Source organism: Solea senegalensis, linkage group LG8 (genome assembly GCF_019176455.1).
Source record: "Solea senegalensis isolate Sse05_10M linkage group LG8, IFAPA_SoseM_1, whole genome shotgun sequence".
Classification (NCBI taxonomy): domain Eukaryota; kingdom Metazoa; phylum Chordata; class Actinopteri; order Pleuronectiformes; family Soleidae; genus Solea; species Solea senegalensis.
This window is the reverse complement of record NC_058028.1, coordinates 19705515-19721970: the sequence shown is the minus strand read 5'-3', so window position 1 is coordinate 19721970 and position 16456 is coordinate 19705515. Positions and strand designations below refer to the sequence as shown.

At 41.3% G+C, this 16456-nt stretch overlaps 3 protein-coding genes across 6 annotated transcripts; 1 reads left to right on the top strand and 2 right to left on the bottom strand.

The window, feature by feature from the left end:
* Positions 1-4: 4 nt before the first annotated feature.
* Positions 5-6707, bottom strand: srpra (SRP receptor subunit alpha). 2 transcript variants are annotated; one of them, XM_044032181.1, is made up of 15 exons: positions 6610-6707; positions 6366-6503; positions 5977-6060; positions 5296-5459; positions 4920-5080; positions 4642-4804; positions 4334-4487; positions 4117-4241; positions 3623-3744; positions 3438-3524; positions 2938-3110; positions 2315-2528; positions 1862-2025; positions 1388-1486; positions 5-1275 (listed from the first exon to the last, which is right to left on the bottom strand). In XM_044032181.1, exons 2-15 carry the CDS (start codon positions 6486-6488, stop codon positions 1147-1149), a joined length of 1962 nt encoding a protein of 653 aa, XP_043888116.1. In that variant the 5' UTR covers positions 6489-6503; positions 6610-6707; the 3' UTR covers positions 5-1146. The 2 variants fall into 2 exon arrangements, with proteins under 2 accessions (XP_043888116.1, XP_043888117.1); XM_044032182.1 differs by having other exon boundaries at positions 6619-6703.
* Positions 6708-6741: 34 nt separating this feature from the next.
* LOC122773468 (toll-interleukin 1 receptor (TIR) domain containing adaptor protein) lies at positions 6742-10315 on the top strand. Of its 2 annotated transcripts, XM_044032186.1 has the most exons (5): positions 6742-6805; positions 7657-7717; positions 8732-8847; positions 9046-9624; positions 9769-10315. In XM_044032186.1, exons 3-5 carry the CDS (start codon positions 8841-8843, stop codon positions 9855-9857), a joined length of 675 nt encoding a protein of 224 aa, XP_043888121.1. In that variant the 5' UTR covers positions 6742-6805; positions 7657-7717; positions 8732-8840; the 3' UTR covers positions 9858-10315. The 2 variants fall into 2 exon arrangements, with proteins under 2 accessions (XP_043888121.1, XP_043888120.1); XM_044032185.1 differs by lacking the exons at positions 6742-6805; positions 7657-7717; positions 8732-8847 and having other exon boundaries at positions 9012-9624.
* Positions 10316-11004: 689 nt separating this feature from the next.
* LOC122773469 lies at positions 11005-16121 on the bottom strand. Of its 2 annotated transcripts, XM_044032187.1 has the most exons (3): positions 14426-16121; positions 13683-13983; positions 11005-11669 (listed from the first exon to the last, which is right to left on the bottom strand). In XM_044032187.1, exons 1-3 carry the CDS (start codon positions 14687-14689, stop codon positions 11593-11595), a joined length of 642 nt encoding a protein of 213 aa, XP_043888122.1. In that variant the 5' UTR covers positions 14690-16121; the 3' UTR covers positions 11005-11592. The 2 variants fall into 2 exon arrangements, 1 of the variants encoding a protein (XP_043888122.1); XR_006360896.1 differs by lacking the exon at positions 11005-11669 and having other exon boundaries at positions 13551-13983; positions 14030-16121.
* Positions 16122-16456: the final 335 nt, after the last annotated feature.

Here is a 16456-nt window from a genome sequence, read left to right as displayed (position 1 = left end):
GTTCCACCTTACAGGCCATCACATCACATAGCAGCTTTATTTAGAAATGTTTACATCCTCATAAATTAGCTTACATCTTCTGTATAATTCTAGCTTCTCTCATATTGCACTACTATAACTTAAAGGGGGATGGACATAATTTAAAAACAATTTCTTCTTAATTATTAAAGAATAAATCAATGGGTAACACATAGATAAAAGGCCCAAAGAACTTCTGTCGCATGATCTGCAAATAAGCTGCAAGAACTAAAAAAAATTACAAAATATCTTCACACTTGAACTTAAACTAAGGGGTAGTCTCCATTCTGTAATGAAAAAGTGAAGTGTTTTTGGCAGATGAGGAGCTCTGGAAGATGACGTTCATAGAACAATTCATCTGAAATAGCACAACTGAAGATGCATTTAGAGAATGAAATTCCTCACTTTACAAAAGGATCAGCCTTGACCGACTTCTTTTTTGTTTTTCTGTTTATTAAAATGGAATTATAGCATTTACCAATGGACTGAGACTCCTCATCTAGCCGAGAAGGAGTGATTGGATTTCAGATGTTAACAATCATGATGCTCTCTGGATAAACACCAATGTAGTGAAAGTGTCAACTAACAACACAGGAGACAGATAGGCACTATGGTCACTTAGCTTTCCTCAGGCACCGGCAGCTGCTGAAATGTCACGTCCAGCAAGCCTTCACAACCCAACCTCATTTACATAAAGAGGGGAAAACTGACTGACAGAATGCCAGGTGGGGACTTGTATTGTAAGTATTTACTGTGTAAACCAGTAAACAGATGACATTTACAGCCTAGATCCATTTAGTCAACTAAAATGTCATTTGGATGTGACTTCACAGGCTGAGCTGAGGTACTTTTCAGTTAGGGAAAAGTTAAGAAATGATGCAAAGGGGGGAGGAGGCGGCCCCTCTAGATTTGTTGAAAAATGATCTGTTTTTCAAAAGTGCACACATCCTTAAATGGGAGAATTAAGTCCCGTCTTTGCATGACACAAATTCTTCATTTGCGACATCGGACAGGCAGAATATCAGGATGAGAAACACAGGCGAGCAGGGCTGGAACATCTCACAGCAGTGTGGCAAAGGGTGTTGGCTTTGTTTGCGACAGTGAATGAATAGCAGAACATGCGGCCACTTAAGCCTTCATGAGGGCGCCGACCACAGCTCGGGCATTGAGGCTGCGCAGGTCGTTGTAAGTCTGCCCCGTTCCCACGAACACGATGGGCTGACCTGTGATGTACGTCATGGAGATGGCAGCACCCACCTGTGGAGGAAGAGTGCCATCAGTGCTCTGACTTCATTCATAACCTGTGACACTACTGTCACAGGTTAAAAAATAAAAAATAAAACCAGACAATCACAACATTATTTAATACCTTGTCGTCAATGGTGTCAAACTTGGTGAGAACAATTCCATCAATGAGCCGAGGCTTGTCAGACATAGAGTGATCTGCCAGAGCCCGATTAAACTTCACCTGAGAACACAAGGAGCAATTGAATCAGAGTTAATATGTAGTGCTGCCTTCTAAATCTCACAATTTACAAAGTGTGGAGGAGGAGAAACCAAATCTCTCCAAACAGGGTTAATTATTAGTATTAGTATAATTATAGTAACTGTCCAGCTGATCCCTGCTGTACAGTTCAATCCTACAGCATTTTGTGATCCATCGCTCTCACAGCAGCCTCTGTTATGGACCCATGAAGCTGAAACCCACGCATCCCTGCAGCACTCACGTCCGAGTGTCAACATATGATCACACTTTTAGGACAATTTTCTTTCTTTGTCAGTTCAAAAAAAAAAGATTCTATCTGTTAGTGTCACATGTGTCTGAGGTTTTCAGTGGACTTACCAGCTGGTCAACTGCCTCATTTCCCACCAGAGCCTCCCCAACAAACAGCACGAGGTCGGGCATGTTGACGGCAATGAGTTTGGCCAGGGCCGTCATTAGGGGGGCATTGTCCTGCATACGCCCAGCGGTGTCCACTAGCACCACATCAAAGGCCTGGTTGCGGGCTGGAGGAGTAATGTACAGAGGGTTTAGATGTGACTTTAACATATGTGTGATTGAGCTAGGTGGTGAACTTCAAAACTTATACAGTATAGACTGGGTATTGAACTTCCTTTGTATCACCTACAACAGAAAATGGGTCGCCATTTAATAACTTTGCTATCTAAGGAGTCAATCTCATCAACATCAGTGAGCCAATAAACATGCAGCATGCTGTTAGACTAAGATTTAAAAAACTCATTCAGCCAATAAATCTGCCTCATATCTAATAGTTAAGGAAGAAAAGTGTTTTACCATAGTTGATGGCCTCCATGGCTATTCCCGCCGCATCTTTCCCATAGCCCTTCTCATAGAGCTGGACTACAGGCTGTCCCCCATGCTGCTCTGGAGGATGCAGTGAGTTCAGGCGGCGCTGATGAGTGCGGAGCTGCTCCACTGCTCCAGCACGAAATGTGTCACAGGCTGCGATCAGCACTTTGAAACCGTTCTCTATCAGCCAGAAGGAGATCTGGACCAAGACAAGTTTCATGGCAGATTATTTACACTTTTCAAGGAACAAAATCCGACTGAATTTCTTTCAGCTGCAGCAGTTTCAGTGCGCTGATAATTGTACATGCCGACTAACTGGGAAACCTGAGCACAGTACCTCCTGGTACTGGTAAACATTTAACCCGCACATGACACATGCTTGTTCATACTTTAGTATTTTAAATTGATTTGAATTGAATTGAAGCATCACATCAGTGTATACATTCAAACACAGTCCAAGACCCATTTTTACACTGAAAGAAAACTAACCACACCCAAAAAAAAAAAAAAACATCAGGCATTGCTTTTTTTCCCACTTAGCTTGAATCTGGCCAGATGACCTTACGTCATGTATCCCTCCTCTAATTGCTAACTTTTAAAGACCTCACCTTTGCCAAATTGGTGGACTTTCCAACGCCATTGACACCACAAAATGTGATCACAAAGGGTCTTCGTTGGCGCTGCGCCTCCATGACGTCTCTCAGAATATCCACCCTTCGCTTGGGCTGAAGGATCTGCACCAGAGATTCCTGCAGGGACTGCTTCACTGTTGAGGCCACAGCTACAAACACACACACACACACAGGTTTCATGAAAATCTTTGTGAAACCATTATGAATTGAGTTGGGTGAACTGAAGGCAGCAGTGTGTAACTTCTAAAAGATTATTGTTGTAGTTGATATTATTCTATTCTTTTTCTAAATTTTCTGACATTTGATGAAGAATAGAAACCTAAATGATCATAGAAATTAATTGATACCAAAAACGTATTGTCTGTTGCAGGACCTAATTGAATCCAATTCTTGCACCAAAGAAAACAAAATAAAAGAAAGCGGTTGAGTCTTTATTTTACTCAAGGTACATTAGATAAATAGAAAACATTACTTACTGGTGAAAGTGCCCATGACTTTGCCCTCCAGTTTTTTGGCTACAGAGTCACAGAGCTGGGAAGCAATCTCAGCGGCTACATTCTTCGCTTCAGGACAAGAAAGAAATGAAAACAGCAGGTAATTCACTCTCAAATCTTCCTACATACAGACTGTGAGTCAGAGAGACAGCAATAAAAAGTCATACCAATGAGGTGGTCCTTCATCTTTTCCAGCACTGGCTCCATGTCTTCATGGCTCAGGCTCTTGGAGCCTACCAGGCCCTTCAGCATCCCAAACATGCCTCCAAAACTGCCACCCTTTTTGGTGCTGAGAAGAACAAAGTTTGGTACTAATTTAACATACAATGTAGAGGTGGACAAGATATTATTGTGATTGTTGTTTTAAACAACAGGGAGAAAACATGGAGACACCAGCCCCTGCAACTAAATATTTAAAATTGTTTTATAGAAAACCATTTCCTAAAACATTGCGTCCATTTATATAATACGTAAGTATTGTCATCATCAAGATCCCCAAAAATATGGAGATATTATTTTTTGCCCATATTGCACACCACTAGTATAATGTTAAAGCGACACTGGCATTTGTCATAGTAACAAAAACCGAATCAGGACTAGAAGGTTCAAAGGTTATCTATAATAGGAATAACAGAATAAACTGAATTTAACACTTTCTTACCTTATCTTGCTTGTTTCATTGACAACCACTCTCTCCTCTTCCTCTTCCTCTTCCATCTCCCCCTCCTCACTGGACTCATAATCCACAGGCAGCAGGTCTCCCCCCATGGAGTTCACCTTTATGCCCTGAAAAACACGTCCATAGAGAATTTATTTTGAACTTTCATCAGATACAGACATCGCCTGAACTCTTGCTGTGGGGTGCAGTGGGTACATACTAGGTCAGCATTGGCCTCCTGTGTCTGTTCCCCATCGTTGTGTGAATCGTTTCCATTCCTGTCGCTGTAGTCAAGGTCCTTGGCGCTGCTACCGCCCATATTCCAAACACGCCTTTGTTTCACCCTCGGTTTTTGTGCAGGCTTTGGAGACTTGCTACAAGAGGAGAGAATATTACACTAAAGATATTAGAAATATACACTCAAACACACTTAAAATAAAAAAAATTCCAAGAAAAACACACACAAAAAAACACTTGATCACCTAAAAGGTTGTTTCTAATATTTCTGTGTTATATATTTTCTCTTACCTGGGTTTTTCAGTAGGCCCCACCATGCGTTTGCGAAAAAATTCCTCTCTTTTCTTCTGCATGCTCTCATCATGAGTCAAGCCCTGGTTACCATTTTCAACCATCTTCTGCCCAGAGGTTGTGACCTTGTTTTGATCACCTTTGGTAGGCTCAACTGCAGGAGCTGGAGAGGATTATAATACCAAGTCAGTTAAGTATTGAGACTGAAATCACGTTATACCAGCCCTTTAGATAAAAAAAAAGACACATAATGAACAATTACCTCCTAGTGCACTTACCCTCTTTTTTGGTATTTTTATTCTTCTTGCCACCCTGTTCCTTGCCTTTGTCCCCACCCTTTGTCTCAATCATGGACTTCACAGTTTTTTTGGATTTGTCAGACTCCTCAAAGGGCCGCATGGTAACATGGCTCCGAGCTTTGCTGCTCTTCTCCGCCTCTCTTTAGGTAAACAATTAGTATCCATCAGCAAGTTTCAGATTGGTAAGATTGCTTTTTTTTTATTTTTTTTTTATTTGCTAATATGGCCTATAAATTATTACACTACTTGACGCACACCACAAGGTAAGACACACCACTTTAAAGTCTGGTAAAGCAAATCAAGTTAACAACTAATTCATTTATGAAATCTCCATTGGGAATGAACCTGTCTTTACCTGAGAAGCATCTTGAATTCATCCTCAAATTCAAAGTTGTTGTTAAGCAGCTTCAGAGCTCCCTTCTGCTCCAGCTCATTTTTATAACGATCCCTGAAATGAAGCTGAATATCGTCTATGAACTTGTCCACATAAGTCAGCGTCAGGATCTTTTGAAAACCAACCTGGAGTAGAGAAGTATTATTAAAAATATAACAAAAACAACATGAATATGGGTCACATGTTTGCAACTGATGTCTTTAATTTGAATTTATTACCTCTGCTAAGGAGGTTATGTTTTTTAAGGTTTCTAAGCATGTGGGTTATTTAATTTACAGATTTGGTGGGAGAAGCACACAAAAAATATGATTTGGGCCATTTCTCAGGTGAAAATAAACATTGTATGATGACTTGTCCTATCATCAATATGTGTGACATGAATACAATGTGAGCTCTAATCCTTCCTCATTTTGTTCATATCTGTGACTTCATTAGCACGTGTAGTGTTGTGTGTGCATTTAACTGAGAGACTCCTCAAATCACTCCTTTTACCATGTTGATAAGAATGATGCTTTTGGGTTTATGAGTGGCCTGTGCACTGGATTTTCTTCTCTAAGTGCTTTCCCTAGTAGTTTTCTGTTTTTACTTTCTGTCTTGGTAGTGTAATGTTTAGCACTTTGTTAGTACAGTTAACAAACTTACCACAAAAATCAGCTCGAACTCATTGTCCAGCTTGTATTTAAGATTTAGGGCCTCATGAGTGAAAGAATTGTTTCCACTTCGCTCCTGTATCACAAACACAAACACACACACACGACGTAAACGCACATGTGACAAGATTGTTGGCGTCTTCCAAGCAATGCTTAATACGTCAACGTAGCACAAAGACCAATTTAAAAATTATAATTATAACAGTGTGACATCTACTTCATTCGTTTATTGAAAAGTTGCTTGCTAGGGAAACAGATACTGCGCATAAGCTAACATACGCTACTACTTACTAGCGTCAGCCTTCAAGCTAATCGAGATTATAAAAGGGCAGTAGAAAAGTGTCAGTGTTTTTTTGTTGTTGTTGTTTTTTTAAATCTCACCTGAAGGATTACTGAGCGGATCAAAGCGTTGACAGGACCCGTGAAGGATTCAGTGACCGCGGCTCCTTGAAAACACCATAACACTATCCCCCCTTTGCTGAAGATGGTGAAAAAATCGAGCATCTTGCCACCACGTATCTGGATTAAAACACACAGAGACACGGAGCGTGAAGGGAGGTACAAAGTAAAATGAAATACGTGTCCTGAGCAAATCTAAAGCGACGGAGATACTGTTCAAACTTACATGTCTTACCCTGTAACACTTTAAACGATGTTAAAATCCACCACCAGTGTGAAACTGTTTTAGACACGTCAGATGCACAGCCCGGAAGTGACATTTACTTCCGGTGAGTTTTCACTCTGAATGTTGCGCTTGCGCAGAAAGGCTGTTTTTATTTTTCACCTATTTGACGTGGAAAATGTGCCACTGAGATTCAGAGGTAAGTTCCCTGACGGCATGAAACAAAAAACCTAAACATTTCAGGATATAAATTCTATATTTAGCTCATCTAAAAACAGTGACATTTTACAGAATCCAGTTTAAAGGTATGTATTAACTCACTGGACTCAAGTCCTCATTTAATGTGCCGCGTGCAGAATATACAAAAGCCCCTTTTCTTGTTTGTCATGTGGACATTAACTTTACTTAGATACTTTTCTGTACATCACATAAACAAAGCAGACCAACAATCCCCTAAAAACTATACATTTTTTGAACAAGGAAAGCTGTTTGACTAGAAAATGTCCCTGCCATAAATAAATGCACAATATGTCCCTATTTCTGTTTACACACTCATTTCCTTAAGTCAGAGGTTCCCAACAGGGGCCAAAACCCCCAGAGCATTGTTTTTTCTTTTTTAAGAAAAGGCGAAGCAACCCAGAGAGTATTTCTGAATGTCTCAGAAAGATTGCTCTGGAAATAGAGTCTCCGTGCTCTCATTAAAAGCCAGGCTGCATGGAACTTTGTAATACGTTTATTTGTACTACAAGAGAAAAGAGAACAACCTGATAATTAGCAATATTCACAGCATATAATCTATTCTACCTCAGAAATGCACTACATGTATTTCATATGTATTTCTTATTGTTTTGTACATAAGTATACATGAGTGGTGTGAGTCTAAACTATCATAATAATTTTAAGTCATGTTTACTAACCCTATTGATTTTTTCTGTTTTTCTTTTTTTTTTTGAGCAGAATTTTATGTCCATTCCTCTTTGTCCATATGATGTTATTACTATGCCTGTTTTGTTTTTTTTCCTTGACTTCTCGCTCCTTTTCTTCCCCCAGCCAAATGTCTCCTTACCAGAAAAAGTGCATTTCCTACAGAAAATGCTGCGTTAATGTTGAGGTGAGTAGTCTCTCTTTTGCCTTTGATACCCCACCACGATTGCCAGGGCAACCTGTACAGGTCATAGGCGTGATGTCTGTTTTATTATTCAATGGGGAAACATTTAAAAAACAAAAAGAGAGAGAATTAACTTCAAACTGTGATTAAGAACTTCAAACTGTGGAGGGCAGCATTTCACCTCAGTGTACAGCCTGAGGAAAAAAGTAATAAGAAAACTCCAGAAGGAGGAAGTCTATTAGGCTGTTAAATTAAGATTTATCCGCCTAAAAAATATGAGGACCTTTCAATAACGGTACAATGGGTATAGTATAGAAAGTACCCAATTGTACATACTGTAAATCCCTTTAATTATTTAACGAATTGTAGAACCTATTTACAGCATTTAAACCATAATTCTGTTAAAGAGAATTACTGGTGCTTTAAAAAAAAGTTGTGTGCAGGTTTATTCCTACATTTATTTCATAAATGTGCTTTACAGAGATCGAAACATACAGAGAAAATAAATCCTAAGGAAAAGGTTTGTTTAATGTTTAAATATTTAAACATCAAAGGACCATAAACAGCAAAGGTCACACGGTTTTACTGACACAGCTTTACTGACTGAATGTTTCACATTTAACTTTAGGGGGACCTATTTGGTTGTCCCCCAGGGAGGAAATGCAAATGCATGATTATAACTTGGTGGTGAAATATAACACTTACAGCCAGCCAGCCATCTTCATTTCCTCTCCATCAGAGCAAAATCATAATTTCTCACACACATAAAGACAAAGAAAAAGTCCACCTTTGCATAGGATGCATGTCTGATTTATTCACACAGACCTTTATAACAGAAAATGACCATCTGGGTTAGAAAGCCGTCTTATTCAAGGCTGATGTTGTTTTTCAATACTTGAAGGGTTAATAATTACTGAGGTGCAACGTTGGAGACACTTTGCATTTGACATGCCATGTGTGTGAGTTGCTTCCTCCTTGGTGTTGTCACTCAATAGTTTTCATCTTTGCTACATTCAGTTACTGGGAATGATACTGCAACTACATCTCATGGATTTCTGGGTACATTGATTTTCCACTGAGATCTGGGAGAGAAGGTGAACTGACATGACTTGACAATGTCAACAACATGTCTGGTAAGTTAGGTTTTCTGATATTCACAGTTAGGTGAAGTCATTGTGTGATTTAAAAACACGTAGCACTGCTGTACAATTGGGATATATTGTAAAACTGTTAATTATGGCTTTTTATGGCTAAACTAGGCGTAATCGGTAGATTTAATTAAACAAAAAAAAAAACAATGTGTATAGTTTTTTTGTCTTTTTTCATTTCAGGATGGTTCCAAAAACTTTTCAAGTCAAAGGTATTTTTAGCAACACAACGTGACCCAGAAGCTAAAGTGACAGGTGTATCACCATCACTTTCTCCTCCATCATCATCATCATTAGAGACAGCTCCTTTTAAACCACAAAAGCTGCCGTCTGCCCTGAGCTCACAAACAAGATGGAGAAGAAAATATGATTTGCTCGTGTGCCACAGTGTCGCTGACATCGACATTGAAGAGGCCAAACGTCTGGTCTCTTTCCTCGAGGCTTCCCCCTGCAGCCTCAGGTGCTTTCTGTGGCAGAGAGATGTGTGTCCAGGAAGTGCAGTTCCCACAGAATTCTGCCAGGTTGTCCAGGAGTGCCACTTACAAGTGCTGCTTATCACTCCCAACTTCCTCCAGGAAGCTTGGTGCATGTATATGATGCACCAGACTCTGGCAGAGGGTCCTGTATCCAATCGGCTGATTCCCTTGATACTGAACCTTTCCCACGCTCAGTATCCTCGGGAACTGAAGTTCTACTTCTATATTAACCTGAGCAGAAACACTGGCCAAGCTTATAGTCTCATCAACAAGACTGTGCTCAAATGTGAGTAATGGAAAAATAATGTTTGCTGCACCAGCTCCATGCACACGTTCTCAGCCATGTTAATCCTTGTTTTATGCCTGATACATCATCTTTATCTTTACTTCATCTTTACTCTTTGTTCTCACTGTTGTTTCTCTCCTCCAGACCTAGAAGACCAAGTTAAACATGAGAAGACACATGACTGCAGCATGGACAGCACTGGCAACATAATAAGTGGTGCAGACGACAGATGAAATATTTAATGATGTCTCCTCTAATACACAGTAATTTAAGGACAGGATTCTCCCGTATAAGACCTACTGTAGTACAGTGCTAGAGAAGGTTGCAGTTAATCTGCTGTTATGAGCTCATACCGTGGGAACTTGTGCTTGCTGTCATAGCTTGTAACCAGCAATTAAGCTAAATTGGAGAGCCTATGAATTAGATTCAATAGAGGAGGACTGAGTTGGAGCATTTTGAGAAACAGTGGAGCGTCTACGTGGATTCTGTGGACGGCAGCATTACACCTCTCAGTGCACAGCCAGCTGGAAATTATTAATAGAAGAAGACAAATCATGGCCATTAACTTGTAACCAAAACTGTATCAGGACTGAAGTCTCAGGTAGTGTCATTCCCAGAGACTGAGACCAGAGTTTGGATTTATTCTCCACCTAAAGGTGTACCTAATAAAGTGACCATGTGGTTGGGTTTATGTAGTTGTATATACTTTATATGAAGTTATATGTTGTTGCATGTAGTCAAATCAATGTACATCATCATCCCACTCTACCATCCCCCTAAACCCCAGCAGACATTAAGACCACAGTAAAAGACTCTTGATAATCGCCTCTTTTGTGGCAAGCCAACATTGTAACATAAAAATTTAGGCTAATCTCTGAGGCACAGATGTTCTGAGACTTTTGTTGTTACCATAACAAATCCTGCTCCAGATGACGCACACGCACGCACACACACACACACACACACACACGTTGAGAGAGATACTGAGATCTATCTATCTATCTGACTGTTTAATGACATCAGAGAAAATCATTTAGGCATGAAAGGGGTACTATTTATACCGCCTTAAATGTCACTGTGACTTGATTGTCACGTCACTGATAGTCAAGACATTTATCAACAAGAATATAGTCTTTCTTTCTGTGTTAAGTGAAAGACCTACAGTAACTTTGATGCAAAGAAACCAAAAACATAAACACTCACTAACATCAACAAACTTGTTTCTCTTGGGTTAGGGTTAGGATTAGGCTTAAATGATGTCACTGACCAACCAATGTAGCATTTAACTGTAATACAAATAAAATCTTGAGTCAGTGTGCACACAATTATATATTAGATATATCAGTCAGTGTAGATTTTATCACTGGATGTGTGATGAAAGTGCATTTTGAAGCTGAATAGACAACTTTAACTTGAACGTGAAATGGTTTTATTTAACATTTGTTTAAACAGTTTATCTCACTGACACACAGAGAACAGAAATGGCGATTAATGAAAAGTCTGCATTGATACCCTAGACTCATTTTTTTTCATTGTTTATTGGTTTTCACAGGAAAACAGTGAATCAGTTCACGATCCATTTAAATTGCATTTTTCTTTATTCAAAACAGTGAAGGTTATGGTTTGTTTTACCCAAAATCTACACACAAGTTGTTTATTATGACACAACACCAACTCTGAGGAAAAGTACCGTCAGTACAGCGGACCTCCATACTGCAGTACCTCTGTATCAGATGTTGATCTTAATTATTGACTCAAAGTAATAAATCGTTACCTATAACAGTCAGGTATTTAACTTATTTTCATAGCTCTCATTTTTAATAATGTAAATAGCGTAAACAACATTAACAGAGAGGGGGGTACAGATGTGCGCCCAGTTGTCTACAGCCAGGTACATCTCAACATGAGAACGCTATTGATCATTTCATTATATTCTTGGCAAGACTTTATTATTGTTATCCCTTTAAGTTACCTTAAGTGATCACCTCCAGACTGAGTGGTGCAGTGTCTGTGTGACAGCTTGCATTTCAAAGTCCCCTGTGTCTCTGCCAAAAAAAAAAAATAAAAAAAATTACAACACAACTTGCAGAACGTCAGGATTAAGACAAAACTAAATCTAATACATTCAGAGTTGGAGAGACATCGAACAGAAATGCTATGTGTCAGCCTTCCAGCAACAAAGCAAGACTTGAAAGAAAGGAGAGATTGCAGGCCATGGGATGGTGTGCTCGGACCACCAGCTCCATGGAAAAGCACTTGGTCACCATGGTGGTCTCTACTGGGCACAGTAGTTCTGACCTTGACATTTTGAACTGTGGTGAGTAAACTCAGATTGCAAAGTGACACGCCAACTGAGTGTAATTAAAGGGGAGATGTTTTGTAATGACACACGAGAGGGCTGTTGATTAAATGCAAGAGCATGAATCAACACACAAAATGGAGGTTTCAAATCCTTCAAAACATGCCATAGCCAACAACAAGCTCACAAAACTATGCCATCTGAAAAAAAACAATAATATTATCTGCGTTTGGTGCACACATAATGAACTGTACCCATTGTTTCTGGACTCAGGTATGAAATATGGATAGCACAACCTCCGAATTAAATGTTGTGGGATATTAGAAGTGATGCACCCTCTAAACTCTGAATTTGTTTACGGAACCTCATCACTGTCCTTGATCCAGAGCCAGCAAACATTTGTTCAGTCTTCAGGGTTTACATTTGCACAAAACAGTTTGGTTGCCAGCAGCTGCATTAGAGGAGGTACAGTATTTAGACAATGATTGTTTTGAAATCAAAAGACTCCGTCTTCAAAATGAGAAAAGTGTTACTCTGAAAAAAGGAAATGTATCCCTTGTATGCAGAATCCCTCTGATAGAAGCTCATGTTTATTCTAGCCCATGGGGTTCACTCCGTTATCTCCTCCACAAACAGAAATTTACAAAACCTGCAGCCAACAGCAACAACACCCTGCAGATGTTGGTCCCTCTGGGAGAAAGCTGCAGTCAGAGTGAAGAGAGATGGGGTGAACCATCATACATTATCAGAGAGAGATCATTGACATAAGGAAAGTTTATTATCCTGCGTAGCTCAGCTCCAGCATGTTACATTACTGTGCAACTGTGGTGGATCTGCCTAGATCAAAGGTCATCATGGGAAAATAACTTGATCATTAAAAAATAGACATAAGATTTAAAGTGTTGCACATATGCACGTATGATCAGAACTGTTTTGTATTCTGTTTTAAGTATTAAGTAAGTCAAAGTTAAACCGAGCTGCGTTGATGAACACGTTTAATACATCTCTGGTGCACAGCCTGTCGCAAATTATCCCAAGTAGAAGAGGGACCACTCCTAAATGTGTTTGAGGAGCCCACAAATGTTTTGGTATTATTCCCTTTCCAGCAGACTGAGTACTGTACTAAAGTACTAAAACAGGCAAAACTAATCAACAGGAGTAATTGAGTTCAGGATTTCTAAATCAATACCTGAAGCAGTTCGTTCAAAGTACATGATCTCCATTTCTCAACCTGAGCAGAAAAGGCTAGGTTTCCCTTCCACATGACCATAGAGGCTGCATTTGACACAGTCTCCAGAGGAAGAAACTGATTAAATCAAGTGCTGTTGAATAGGAACTGTTTTATTTGCTTGGTCTTACTTATAACGTACAGGACTGGACCCAGATGCAGGACGGTGGTAAGTAAAAAGAGTTTATTTTTAGCACACAAACACTAGCACACAAGCACTAAACACAAAACACAGACCCTAAACATAAAGCACCAAACACTAAATATGAAACGCTAAACATTAAACACTGAACACTAAACATAGAACAATAAACACTAAAACTTAACCAAAAAAAAAAAAGGAAGACAAGAAGGGGAGACAAACGTCCCAGGTTCTTAGGAACAAAACATGAAGGGGGCCTTCAAGAACCCCGGAGGGAGGATGGAGGGAAGAGACACATACAGGCTTGACTCGGGAAAAATGGAAAGTGGGGTTAACACGCATGGAAGGGGGAAGTCTGAGATGGACGGCTACAGGGTTAATGACCTTACTGATGGGGAAGGGGCCAATGAAGCGGGGAGACAGCTTTTTGCAGGGGTGACGCAGATGGAGATCCCGGGTGGTAGGGAAGAGCCACGGAGCGACGGTGGTCAGAAGACAGCAGCTTCCGCCATGCTTGGGCAGAGGAAGGAGTTTTCTATGAGGCTGGGCATGGGAAGACTTACACACTGCCACGAATTCCCTGACGTCACGGTGCATCCCCGGCCACCAGAAGCGCCGACCCACAAGTTGAGCGGGACACGATCCTACCGAATGGCAAGACCACTTAGAAGCATGCCCCCAACCAAGCACCTGAGAACAGCCCACCACCAGGTTAGGGGGGAGAATGGAGACGAACCCCAGGAACCGCTGAAGGGCTTTCCTGGAGTCCGGAACCAGCCAGTCACACACTGCTCGGACCTTCTCTGGGTCCGTCTGGATCTCTCTGGGTGAAATGATGAACCCCAAGAAGGAAACCGAACGGGCATAAAACTTGCATTTCTCGGCTTTAACAAATAGGTGGTGCTGCAACAATCTCTCCAATACCTGATGGACATGGTTAATGTGGGTGGACTGATCGTGGGAGAAAATGAATATGTCGTCTAAGTAGACGAAAACAAAGACATTAAGACTTGGATGTAATTATTCATGGCTATGGTTTCAGGAGGAACAGAACCGAGATGAAGCTCTATCATGCAGTCATAAGGACAATGCAGAGGGAGAGCAATGGCTTTGGTTTTGCTGAATACATTACCAAAATCGTGGTAACAGGATGGAATCTGGGACAGGTCTGTGGCTGTGACTGGGAGAGACGTTGCAGCAACCAGCGGGGATCTAAAAGGAGAAGACAAAGAGACAGGTGAGATACACCCCCGGTTGAAGCCCTTCCCCCAATTGATAATGGTTTTATTGAACCAGTTGATGATGGGGTTGTGGCGCTAGAGCCAGGGATGCCCCAGGATGAGCTGGTGGATGGAACCCCCGAGAATGTGGAGCTGGATATTCTCCATATGTCCATCCGGGAACACTAAACGAACAGGAACTGTGCAGTGAGGTGGTGGAGACAGCAACTGAAGCTTGATCTTTAGTTCCTTGACCAGGCGTTCAGAAATGAAGCTTGCATGGGCTCCTGAGCCGATGAGGGCGTTGACAATATGCTGACTGTGGGATGTGGTGATGGAGAATAGTGGGACTCACCAGTGCTCTCTTTACTGGTGAGCCTGGTCCTTTTACCAGATAGTCCCCCCTTTGATGGCCCTTACCTCCGTGGTACAGACAGAGCCCCCCAAAAAGGCGGCGACTGCGTTCGGCTGGGTCGAGGTGGGTCGACCAACCTGCTTAGGTCTCCCGGAGATGGAGGTTTCAGGCATGAAGCGTGCAGTGGGAAGTGGACGAGGAATCTCAGAGTGGCAGCTGAGGTCACAAGTTTCTCAGGGACAAGGAGAGAGAGCGCCTGCACGGCGATCGCTGACTTGCTCCTGGAGACAAAGACGGCTGACAAGTGAATCGAGGTCATCGGGAATATCCAGAGGAATGAGTCCATCTCGTAGACATGGACTCAGGGCATGCAGGAAGGCGTCAATGAGCACTGGCTCATTCTGAGTCCTGAACCGGATGTGCCCCGTCGTAGACTGACCAAGGACCTGGCCGGCTCTCTACCAGATGCCACATGGTGGAAGATCTTACGTAACGTGTCCATGAAGTCATCAACTGAGTGGCAAATGCTGGTCTGTCTGTCCCACTCAGCAATAGCCCATGCTTCAGCTCTGTCCCTCAGATGCGCGATGACATATGCAACTCTAGTCCGTTTAGTGGGAAAAGCAGCAGGATTAAGCTCTAAGTGAATACGGCACTTGGTCAAAAAAGGGCGACAGTCGTCTGAGTCACCTGAGAAGTCGGGGCGGCGTGCTGCGCATCGATGGTGGAGTGCAGGCGTGGGATCATCATGGAACAGGACACAGACTGGACCAGGAAGTAGAGATTAACAGAATCACTGTAGCACGGACGTGCAAATAATCCACTGCCGAGAATCAAAAACAAGGGGAGAGCTCAAAAAACACATATCACTCTGACAACGGATGACGACGAACTCACAATCAGACAAAGGAAGAGGGAGTGGTTATATACACTGAGGAATTAGGGAGAGAAGAGGAGAAAAGTAAAGTGCACACAGGAACGAAAAAGACTTAAAAATAAGTCACAATAAAATGACATGGACGACAGAACGTGACATTACTTCTGTTCCACTACATTTCAAACATTTATCCACTTAATTTACTGTTGATGATTTGATTCCAATCATGCACACAGAATATAAATAAATGTAAGATTAGAAATGTAGATTAAGCTGACATATGCATAAACCAGGGCTAAAGGGTTTCTTATTAAGCAAAAACAACCACGTTGCCGTGGCAAATCTTGGGTTAACCCTAACCGTACATGCATGCACCTTTTAATGTAAATTAGAAAGCCTATTTAAGTAGGGGCCCATTTCTTGGTCAGAGCACCACCGGGGGTCTCTCTGGGACACATCCATGTTATTCTGACACAGGTCCTTCTGCACTTTATTTTCTTTCTTTTTTTTGTGTTACATTGAGTTTATTTTCAAATTAAGGTCACTTTTTCTTTTTTACTTGTGGCATTGCTGAAGTCTGAGTAAAAGAGCTGAGTACTTCACTGTGTTTCTCAATGTATGTTAGAAGAAGGAGAAGAAGAAGAGGAGGAAAACACAGCCAACACCAAAGGTTTCCAGATGTTGTCCCTTCTGCTCCAGTTTGGATCAGAC

Coding starts and splice junctions, on each gene's coding strand:
- srpra (XM_044032181.1), bottom strand. CDS start 6,488: ATGCTCGATTTTTTCACCATCTTCAGCAAAGGGGGGATAGTGTTATGG. Junction 6,061..6,365: donor TCCGCTCAGTAATCCTTCAG/GTGAGATTTAAA, acceptor TTTGTGATACAG/GAGCGAAGTGGAAACAATTC. Junction 4,242..4,333: donor AGGAGGCCAATGCTGACCTA/GTATGTACCCAC, acceptor CGTGTTTTTCAG/GGCATAAAGGTGAACTCCAT.
- LOC122773468 (XM_044032185.1), top strand. CDS start 9,012: ATGTGTATAGTTTTTTTGTCTTTTTTCATTTCAGGATGGTTCCAAAAA. Junction 9,625..9,768: donor CAACAAGACTGTGCTCAAAT/GTGAGTAATGGA, acceptor TCTCTCCTCCAG/ACCTAGAAGACCAAGTTAAA.
- LOC122773469 (XM_044032187.1), bottom strand. CDS start 14,689: ATGGACATATGGAGAATATCCAGCTCCACATTCTCGGGGGTTCCATCC. Junction 13,984..14,425: donor ATCCTGTTACCACGATTTTG/GTAATGTATTCA, acceptor GGCTGTTCTCAG/GTGCTTGGTTGGGGGCATGC. Junction 11,670..13,682: donor CATTGGCCCCTTCCCCATCA/GTAAGGTCATTA, acceptor TTTTTTTGGCAG/AGACACAGGGGACTTTGAAA.